General features: G+C 33.7%; 1 protein-coding gene across 2 annotated transcripts; it reads right to left on the reverse strand.

The window, feature by feature from the left end:
• Positions 1-6963, reverse strand: LOC122274275 (uncharacterized protein At4g38062). 2 transcript variants are annotated; one of them, XM_043083314.1, is made up of 3 exons: positions 6652-6963; positions 4104-4162; positions 1-3229 (listed from the first exon to the last, which is right to left on the reverse strand). In XM_043083314.1, the coding sequence occupies exon 3, from the start codon at positions 3191-3193 to the stop codon at positions 167-169; it is 3027 nt and encodes a 1008-aa protein (XP_042939248.1). In that variant the 5' UTR covers positions 3194-3229; positions 4104-4162; positions 6652-6963; the 3' UTR covers positions 1-166. The 2 variants fall into 2 exon arrangements, with proteins under 2 accessions (XP_042939248.1, XP_042939249.1); XM_043083315.1 differs by lacking the exon at positions 4104-4162.
• Between the last annotated feature and the right edge of the window lie 4518 nt (positions 6964-11481).

An 11481-nucleotide genomic window follows, 5' to 3' on the forward strand; every position in this document is an offset into this window, starting at 1 on the left:
TGTCGCAAATGTTTGTCCATAAATTAATATGAATCTGTCGCAAATGTTTGTCCATAAATAAGTCATATACAGGCTAGAAGAAATCCACACACTGAAAACCTGAAAAACATGTGTGCGAGGAATCAATATTCTGCATTGTACAAACTAGACTACACGTGGCTTGTGTTTACAGCTGGTTGTTGCGCTCTCTAAATGGTGATCTTGCATCTGAAATGGCTAAATATTTCTTTGTCACAGGAGAATGATGGATATTCAAGTTCTCTTTTACAGACTGATAGAGCTCATCATCCTCCATCAAAACCATCCGGCCTGAACCATTATTATTATCAAAAGACTGCACCAGCCTGCTCAAAACACCCATCAGTTGCGAGTCTGCAGTGGAGAACTCACTGATCCCATCACCCAAGCTTGCAACGAAACCCAACAAGTGTTCCCTATCTGACAACAATTTCACTACATCTTCATGTAAGCTTCTTTTCTCGCTCTTCAGCTCGTTAACTATGGCGTCTGAAATTCTCAGCTTTGTCTCCATTTGAACCATCAAGTTCTTTATTTCTAATTGTTTAGTTTCCAGTTCTGCTTCAATTTCTTGTGCCTGCTGTTGTGAATATCCCACGGATTTTTCATGTAATTCCAATTTCTGCTCTATAGTACGGATATCATCCTCGAGTTCCACTACCATCAACTTCTTCTCTTCAACTTCAAGTGCGGCCAGGATCTCAGCTGCAGTAATCCTCTCCCAAGCGTCATGGACCAGATTAATCTCTTCCTGCTTCTCAGCAAGCTGTGATGAAAAAGAGATTAATGAGCTATTAAACTTTTGTTCCGAAGACTTCATAAGCTGCATGAGATCATCTATTCTTTGGTTTTTATCTTCTATAAGGAAGACAAGCTTCTCATTCTCATGCTCTAATGTTCTCTCTGTGACAATTTGTGAAAGCACGGCACTTTCAAGTTCTCTTCTCAATGATTCTTTCTCCAGCCATTCAACCTCTTTCTCAAGTTGCTCTAAAATCTCGTCCTTTTCTCTCATAGTCTGGTAAAGGCTTGCTTTTTCTGACTCGAAGGAAGGTGCTCGCTTCATTCCTGAAGAACGGGCAGCTTCTGTTTTCCTTTTGTTAAGCTCTTGGTCCAGTAAAACAATCCGTTGCTGGAGATCATCAATTCTTCTGTCTCTCTCTTCCAACATCTGGATAAGGCCAATTTTCTCTTGCTTGATCGTTTCTCCCACGTCTACTTGTGAGAGAAGAGAAGCTTCTAGCTCTTTCCGCACTGCATGATTTTCTTCAAGATCAACTTTTAAACGTTCAGCAATTGATCTCCATATATGCAATTCAAATTCAATTTCATTGTTTTCACAGATTTGATCAACATAGTCTGCATTTGCTCTCTCTAAGGCATAACAAACTTGTACAAGTTTCTCCTTTAAGCTGCTTTCTGTCTGCAAAACTTGATCTTCCAAGTGAAGTTGACACCTGGACGATTCTTCAAACATCTCCTTGCATCTCTGAAGTTCTTTCTGCATTAAAAGTTGCTCCTCATCAAGGATATCCAAGGATTCAATCCTCCTTGATAAAGATTCTGCCTTCTCCCGTTCTTCTATGATATCTGTCTGGGCTCCAACCAAAGCAGCATTCTTCATCTCCAGTTCTTTCTGCATTAAAAGCCGCTCCTCATCAAGGATATCCAAGGACTCAATCCTCCTTGATAAATATTCTGCCTTCTCACGTTCTTCAATGATATCTGCTTGGGCTGCAACCAAAGCAGCATTCTTCATCTCCAGCTGCTTAATCAACAGAGAAACATTTCTCACTTTCTCTTTGTCTTGCACATCCATTTCAGCCATTTCATTTGCAAGCTTCAATTGAGCCTCAGAAATTCCTCGTTTTAACACCAGTAACATCACGGAAATCTCTTCGTTTTGCAACTTCAATTGCATAGCTAAAGAACGAACACTTTCCAACTCCTTCATAAGTTCTTGTATTGCAGCATCTTTATTCTGTAACTCAGATTGACAGTCATTCAGGTCTCCTGCCATCTTTTCCAGTTGAGACCTCCAACCAGCTTCTTTAGCACTAAGATTTGCGCTAGACTCTCTGTGCATCTGCTCCATATGTTTGAGTTTGTTTCGCAGTTTTTCCAGAGAAGATGAAGCTCCTGATTCTTGTATTCCAGCTTCTTGAAGTTCTCTCAGGGATATGCGCAACTCTTGATTTTCTAGCTCTAGTTTCCTAGCTTGATATTCCATTTCCTTATTAATTATCTCCTTTGTGCCCAATGAGTTCTTTAGAGCTGAAATCTCTTCGTCCCTCTGAGCAGTCAAGCACCCCACTAGTGATGTCGCATCTTGGCATCCTGCAAAAGCATTCTCAAACTGTGTCTGCAACTCAGAAACTTGAACTTCCAAAGACTTTCTCCGGCTTTGTTCATGATTCAGGGCTTGGTTACACATTTGTAACCTGTTTTTCAGATCTTCTGAGATTCTGGTATGACAATCTAAGCTGGTCTGTAGCGAACAAATCTCTTCAACCAATGTAGATCTCTCCTGCTCCCAGTCTTTCTTATTGGCCTTGAATTGATTTCGCAGCTTTTCATGTGCTTCTTCTAGATGTGTAAATTGCTCCTTTTTCCACTTTATCTGATCTTCAAGCTTCCTCTTCTCCTCCTCTAAATTAAGTAAAATATCGTCTCTTTCTCTAAGTTCTTTTGATGCTTTAGCTCTTATCTCTGCTTCCAAACACTTCTTCTGTAAAACTGATTGACATTCCTTGAGGCCTTCAATCTCCTCTGTATATGCACGAATATTTTGCTCTTGAATAATAATCTTCTGATTGACCTCATCTAAAGCCAACACCAAATCTCTGTTTTCTTTTTCCCATTTACGGGACTTCTCATCACAATCTACTCGAAGCTTATCATTTGCAGCAGCCAGATGTTTAACTATAGCCTCTTTTTCATTCAAACTGTGTGTAAGTTCCTCACACATTTGCTTTGCCTCAGAGATTTCTTCTGCCTTCAAATTTAGTTCTTGATATAGCTTCTCAATTTTCTTACTTGCTTCCTGGCTTTTGATCAACTGTTCATTGTGTGCCTTCTTTAAGTTCTCACATAATTCTGCTTTGGTTTTGTAGTCTGTCCTGAGCTTCTCAAGCTCAGTTTTAGTTTCATCTAGCTCTTCATAAACCTTTTCCATTTTCTTTCCTCCCAAACACCAAGTGCAGATATATGCCTGTTTGCAACCAAAATACGAAACTAGCAAAATAAGTTGCAGGTGGATCAGAATATCGGCAATACCAAAGTTTTCATAAGTCATTGAAGGTTCAAATAAATCATTAAATCTTCTAATTGGCATTCATATGACAGGAATATCTGTTATGTAACAATCTCTCCTAAAGTTTATTCTGCAGTTCCCAAAATGATATTGCATCTTAAAAGTATTACATTCCTCCTCAAGTTTATCATACTACTAGCTGAATAGCATGTGCAAGGCATGAAAAATAAAAAATACAGTAAAAACCTAGAATTTGTTCTTCGTTCAATATTTCATGTTCAACCTACATATATATTTTGACTAGTCTAATTCAACATCCAAACTAAAAGATTTGATTATTTAGTTCTTTCATAATTTTATGAGTCCATCCTTAAAGCTGAACAGTAATTTAATTTGGACCATGTTTTCAACTATGGAGTACAACATGTACAAAGTCCATTTAAAACACAAATAGATCCAAGTAAAATTATGCAGATTGTACCAGATAGACATTTCAAAAGTTAGCCATGTTTAAAACATATATCAACTAAGAATTACACAAAGGCAGCACATAAGAGAAGACAACGCAGGAGAGAAATAAATGTAAAATGGTACACCTAAAAAGATGATAAAAAAAGACCACACAAACACCAAATTTTGGCAATCAGAAAAAAGACTCAAGAATCAACATCCATGATTCTGTTTCACGCCTGAAAAGAACAATAAGGAGAAGAAAAAGCAGGAGACATCTAAACCACAACGGGGAAAAAAAAAACTATATATGCTACATTTATTTGTAATCCATAAATGAAATGATATGTGAAAACTGAACACGAAAAGAAGGGAATCAAACCTGGACAGTTAAATAAAAAAGGCACAGGAAAATCCAGGGGAAAATTCCACAGCACAAACCTGTCCGAAAATGGGAAATATTATTCAGCTATAAAAAGATGAAAAATTCTATTCATAAGCCTCATACACCACACACCACTCTTTTTGTTATTCTTTTAATTTCTTTTCTCTTATCAAATGTGTGGTATATGGATGATTAGCAGAAGAATTCAATTATTTTAAGAAGAATAAAACTAAATAAAATTTAAAAAAAAAAAACTTTAAAAAAAGATACCACAGAATCATTTAACAAAAATTCAACCGTTGCAAAATATTCAATAAGGAAACGGTTGGATGGACAGAGGGTGAAACAGAGAGAGCAGGTAAACAACAGAAAAGAAATGCAATTGGCAAGAATAAAATGCAATGTTTATCTTTCATAACTCTATAAATAAAATTTTATTTCGGGGAACCAAAAGTGCTCTAATGAACTTCAATATTTTCCTGCACACAGAATTATTAGCGGTTTATGTATCCCCAGTGCACCATCATCATCAATGACAAAATAAAAAACGGTATCAAAAATAATGCAGAGAGAAAACAAAAATTTTCTGCCAAGACCCGAATTATCTTTGAATTGCTTTCCAGCCTATTTTCTGATTAGATGTTTTCTATGCATATTGGTGTATTGCTTGACCAGCCATGTGCAACAGAATTATTGGAGCAAATCCCATGATTATATTAGTGTATAAATAGAAAGTTGGTTTCTTTTTACCTCTTCAACAAGATTTGTATCAGCATATAAACAACAGAGACTTGTTATGCTATCTAAGTCAGAAAGGTTCCACCCTGAAGTGCTATTTCTCTTCTTCTTCGTTTTAAGTAAAAAGTGCTATTTAAGTTTTAAATATGGGATTGATTTTTGTCGAGGAATAAGTTCTAGGGCTGTGTAACGTGAGCACCTTTGTAGGAAGAACAATTTTTATATATATGCATAGTCAACCGATGGATATAGAAAATAAACATGCAAAACATAGAACAATAACTATAGTGGTCAATAGAGTCCATTTTTCCTACATAGTCGGTTGATCCCAAACGGCTTTCGAATTGACACTGTCCAAACTTTCTTCGGCCACTACCCTCACCCTACCCCAATTTCTTTCTATTTTTCTTCTTGCATTACTGTTTCTCAACCTAAATTGTCATCTTTGTCCTTGCTTTCCATAATTATAATTCGTATACCCTAAACCTATGTTAACCATGTCACCTCGAAAGAATGATATCCTTTAGGAATATAATTAGAAGCTACACACACTCAGGAAGCTCATTTATTTTGCAGCTGCGATGTGAAAAAACACATACAGAAAGTTTGGAATAGGATATCTAGTCATCCCAAATTTGTAGAATAACCATGTGGAATGGCTCATATAATCCTCTTTAACTAACCAATGGTTATCTTCTTGATATATATAAATATTTGCGAAATTAACAAAACCAATAATCATAAGCAACCCTTTTTCAAAAATGGCAAGAAGAAGAAAAAGTCAGAAGGGAAAGGGGAAAAAAAAAAAAAAAACCACTAACCCTCCCTCATCGATATTTTTTAAAAGTTTCTATTTTTATTTTTATCTTTAAAAGGAGGACCCTAAACATCTACTGAAGGTGCAATTTTGGTGGACTCTGTCAAGAAGCAAGCAGAGGGATGCTGGAATATGTTCAGAAGTAACCTAGGTTGTTCTATGCGGCAAAAGTTGTGGATTGCTATCGGCAAATCACCAAAGGCCAAACTTAAAGAAGGGCGCATTTACAGCTGAAGAAAAACGGCTGGTCATTGAACTCCATGTCAAGAAAGGGTAGCGAATGGGCACGGATGGCAGCGCATCTAAGTATATATTTTGTTTCTCTTGTTTTGCATATGGTATAATCGTTTTCGGTTGTAATCCCACTAATGAGCCTATTTGCTCTCACCCTCTAAACATTTAACAGCAGGAACCCAAAAATGCCACCTCGCTTATTTCAAGGACACAGGAATAAAAACCCAAATCAAGAATCGATAGAGGAGCTTGCAAAAAAAAAAAAAAAATCAAACACCCTCCAAAACTAAACCAGTAGAACTGTTTGACGCTTTCCCTAAACATCCCAAGCATGAAACATTGCACATATACCTATACCTATCATCCCAAAACAATACCAATTGCATTTCATGCATGCCTTTATCACGGGAATAATTTTTTTTAACAATGTAGCAACAAATTTCAGGGGGGGAAATCACTGAATAAGCAATTTACCAACCTCAGCAATCAAATGAAACGAATAAAAATCTTTAAAAAGAAAGAATCAAGCATACATGACGCGGAAACGGACTCAACAGAAACTACAGAGTATCCACATAAGCCTATAACCCCCTATGATGACAAAGGAGAAAGAAGAGGCAAAAAACGCAAAAAATCTGAAATTAGAATTCCACCATGAAATCAAGAACGACACATATAAACTCAGAGACCGCAGCCACGGAAAAAATACAAGAAGACACAACATATACAAAAACCCGAAAGGAGAGAAGCACATACAACACAGAACGGCTGAGGAGTAGAAGACGTCCAACCCCAGAATGGCGGAACCCGAGCCAAGGATTGAAGCCAAAGACAAATCCTTTATACCAACCACATGTGAAGGCAACAAAAACCACAGAATCTCTCTCCGTACCAAAGAAAATCAGCCAGCCAACAAAAAGAGTCAAGCACAGAGAACTAATTTCGCTGCAAAAGTTGGTCGAAGATTGAGAGAGAGAGAGAGAGGGAGAGGGGGTCAGAAATTAAAAGTTAGTTTCGGAAGGAGCCGTTAAGAGAGAGGCTTTTGGATTTGAAATTGAGTGTCCTTGACGGAGTTTTGACTGCGAGATGATGCTAGTCATTGACGACGTTAGTCTTGGATACTTCGGCCATCATCTTTAATTAACTTTAGCAAAAAAACAGAAAAACTAGCCGTTAGGGATCAAGGTATTGGTTGGGCTAAGAGCCTAAGGTGAATCCCGGTTGAAGTTTGTCCAAATAAGTGGGTCGGGCTCTCAATCCAGCCCATCCCCGAATTTGTCTCTACCTACCCAAGTTAAATTGAATTTTGATGGGCCCCATTTTGAGATTTTGTGGTTGTTGGTGTGGGGACTATTCTAAGAAATGATACGGGTCTTATTTTATTTGCTTTAAGTAGGAAGGAAATGGAGATTTTTTTTTTTTTTTTACTGTGGATGACATAGAAGCTTTAGTTGCTTTGAAAGGTTTACAATGATTTTACATTTTGTTTATTCTTGTTCAATATTGAAAATAGATTCTTTGCTAGTTATTGAAGTTATAAAGTCTGAGACTCGGATTAGTTACATAAAATTAAAAATTTTATCTCAATTTATCGTTACAATTTTTTTAAATCTTCATATAAAATATAATAAACAATTTAACTTTTTTAAATTCTAATACAAAATTAATATTATAACATATTTTATTTATTATTATTTAAAACATTTTATTTTATTTGTGTAACCAAACGAAACCTCAAAAACCTAATATTTAGCGTCTCCTAAAATCTTTTTCATAATATGAGGTTATTCATGTGAGAAGGCAGGGTAATGAAGCAGCACATCTTTTTCGGAAGATACCGACATATATATTATATATATACACATACACAATAGTATCATATCCTTATATCATTCTACTATCTTATCATCATCCCAATCTATTAATACAGCAATGTCGAAATAAAAATTCAAGAGTTATAAGAAGATAAAGATGTAGTCTCTAGTGGCACTCTCGACTCATAGGTGCATAGATTATGGGAAGAAATGTGTTTCAATAAGTTAATCTTTGAAACTTTGTATTATTGATAATTTGATGTAAGAAAATGGTAGAAAAGGAAATGGAAGCGTTTGGATATAGAGAAAGAAGAAGGTTGCTAGTTAGGTTTCATTCTTATGGAAACCTGCTTGGGCCATTGACCTTCGGGTCAACTGATAACTACCCGGATCTTTAGGGACCACGGGCTTTCTCAAGATTGGGCTAAAATACCCGATTTCTAATCAACTCACTTCGCATCGTTTGTCTTTTCTGTTTGATTTCTTCTCTCCCACTTTTTTCACAGCTTACTACGAAAAACAGAGAATTAAAGGGAAAAAGAAATAAAAATAGATCGAAGAGTATAGAAAATTGAAAAAATAAATAAAAAGAGGAAACATCAGCTCTTCGAAATTTGAATCCAATTTGCGAGTTATCCTTCTCTTTTTTTTAGTGTCCCTTACCGTTCTTAGTATATTTATTGCAGATATCTCAATATATTGTTCTTAACACATATATTAGTCTAGTCTGGTTTAGATTGAGAGGGCTTTTCAATTTAATCATTATAATTTTTTTAAATTTTTACCTAAAATATAATAAAAAATTCAACTTTTTAAAATCTTAAAATAATAATAATATTAAAAATTAATATTTTAATAATATTTTATTTAACTTTCAATTTTATCTGATCATCTCAACTCACTATTCAAACCTAACTTTATTCTTTATACTTCTTTGAGTTCTTGTTCTTAAAATATTTACTATAGAAGAATCTTGTAAATGTTATTCTGCAAACTTTGTGTACCTCTAGAGATGAAAACCCAAATTGCAACCCAGCAAACGACTCGTTCACCTCTGAACCTCTCTATGATCATCTTAACAAAAGAACCTCTTATATATCATATATGCTAGCTTCAAAATGAAACTCTAGGTTTTTTGTTTTTTCCCCTGGTTTTGATACAAGGAAAATAACGAATGAGAGTGTACCTTATTGAAATTCTCGTATCGTGATCCCTGCTCTGATACCAATTGTTAAAGATCCAATTATTAATTCAAAAACTCTAAAACTATCAAATACTAATTTGGTTAAACGTTTGACCTTCAAGATCATAACAGTTTTATTATCATTAGGTTGATCTCATGAAATCTAGTGTATTTACCATATTTGCAATTTTTTTATCCAGCTTCAATCTAGACTTTACCCAACATGTTTTTAACTCAATTGAACTAAGTTTTGTTATAGGACTATGCCAAGTGCTAACATATTGTTTTTTTACATCAACAATTAATTCTATCTTCTTTCATGGCATTAGATCAACTTCTATGGCTAATTTCTTCCTAATTTATTGGTCTCTCATGATTTTTTTTTTCTAAAAACATCTAAATATTATCTTTTTTGCAATGTGGAGTGACTTTCCATGCCATACTTCTGTCAAGTAAGTATTACTATATATTTTTTTATTATTATAGTGCCATTTTCGAACATATTATTTACTTTATTTATTATTATTATTTTTTTTTAGAAAGCTAGCAGTATTTTTATTTCTATTCTCTCATGTGAGTGGAATGTGTGCATGGGGTCATAGAACATAATAATATATATTTGTGATAGTTGTTCATGCTTATTTTCTCAAAAAGCATTCCACCAAAAGCATAATTAAAGATGAGCAATGTTATATACAGTCACTTTTACGTATTCTCTACGCACTCCACTGATATGATTGGCTGGATTAATTTTTTTTTAATATCCAACCAATCATATCACTGGAGTGCACAAAAAAGTACACAAAAGTGACTGTATATAGAATTTTTTATTAAAGATATATATATATATATATATATATAAAATATATAGATTCCATTGAAAAAGAGATGAAAGCAAACGTAAAAAGATCTTCAAAAAGGAAAATTGAACAAAAGGAAAAGAAGGATGCGGAAAATCTGTTGCACTAGGGATTTTTTCCACATTCTGTGTGGTGTTTGGACTGCATGCACGTTCGTCTCTCACCCCTCTTAATATTCTCTTCTTCCTTATGCTTCAAGCAACGTTAGTTATTCTTCTCATCAAAGATTCTGAAAACTAAAATGTATTTCGCACCTTATCTACTTAGTATAATTTAATTTAATAAAAATTTTATATATAATCATTTTTACGTATTCATTACACATTTCATTATATATGATTGATTGTATAATTTTTTAATATAAAATTATTAATTTGACAAATCACATCAATAAAATACATAAAAAGTACGTAAAAATAACTATATGTATAAGAATTCTTAATTTAATTTATGGTTGAAGCATTTTTCTTAAAGATAATTACCCTTTTTGTTTATAAATTCAAATTACTTATGTACCCTTTTTTCTTTTTTCATATACTATCAAGTATTACTCAATATTATCAAGAATTTGATGGGATAAGACTCAATTTTTTAAATAAAAAATGTAGATTAAAAACTCTTTTAAAGATGTTTCTGAATAACTCATTAATATTCATAAACATGTTTTAAAAAAGATCTTGAACAGTAATTGAGCCGTAATTCAAAGAGCAAAGAAGCATTTTCCATGTGAACAATGGGCGAGTTTTTAATTGATTAAAGCATATCATGGTTTTAAGTGCCCTTTTTTTTTTTCTTTTTTTAAGAATTATGTGCATTTTTCATTTTATCCATAGAATTAAATTCCTTACCTTTTCCGTCCGGGTGAGTTTGGAAGCCCTCCTCTCCTCCATAAGGTGAGGGAAGAAATCTCTCATTTAGATAAAGTGTTATCTTTAAGACGATTATTTGTAAAGAATTATAAAAATTAAGATTATATCAATCATAAAAAAAATTATGTATTGAAAGAATTTTAATTATGAATAATTAGCTTGTAATTGTATTTGATCACAACTGTAATTCATGAATTAAATCTATTTCTTAAAAAAGAAAATAGCAATGCTCCTCTTTAATTTGAGTTTATTAATAATTTAAGTGACTTCTTATTTTAATTATTTAAATCAAAAAAATCACTTAGAATGGTAAATACAATGATGTGATTAGAATATCAAAAGTCAAAACAATATTTTTGTAAGAATTAATAATATTATTTTTTTTAAAACGAATTAAGAATTGGTTTGGTTATACGATTTAGATATAATAAGATGAGGTATTTTATTAAAATTTAAATAAAATATTATTATAATATGATTTTTATTTTTAAAAATAAAATAAAAAAACTTATCACTAAAAGGGTCAGGGGGAGCATGTGTAAGTGCAATTAGTTGTTAGAAATAAGGGGAAGATAACACAGAATAATGTTTTTCTTTTTAAGTCCAAATTCTCTCTTCTACTAATCCACACGTGTGACAGAGTGAGCGGCGCATACAAGCAATGATTGTGCAAGAGATGGCCACGCTAGCAGATTTGGACGGTAGCGATCCCCACTAATGGCCTAAAGACATCGGATATATATAGAAATATTAACTGTCGCTCGATCTTAACCGTTGGCTTCCAAAAGTTAAAAACAACGTAAGAAAAAAACAAACAAATCAAATACGACAACTGAAGTCTTCTTCTAAGCTACGGAATA

Source organism: Carya illinoinensis, chromosome 8 (assembly GCF_018687715.1).
Source record: "Carya illinoinensis cultivar Pawnee chromosome 8, C.illinoinensisPawnee_v1, whole genome shotgun sequence".
Classification (NCBI taxonomy): domain Eukaryota; kingdom Viridiplantae; phylum Streptophyta; class Magnoliopsida; order Fagales; family Juglandaceae; genus Carya; species Carya illinoinensis.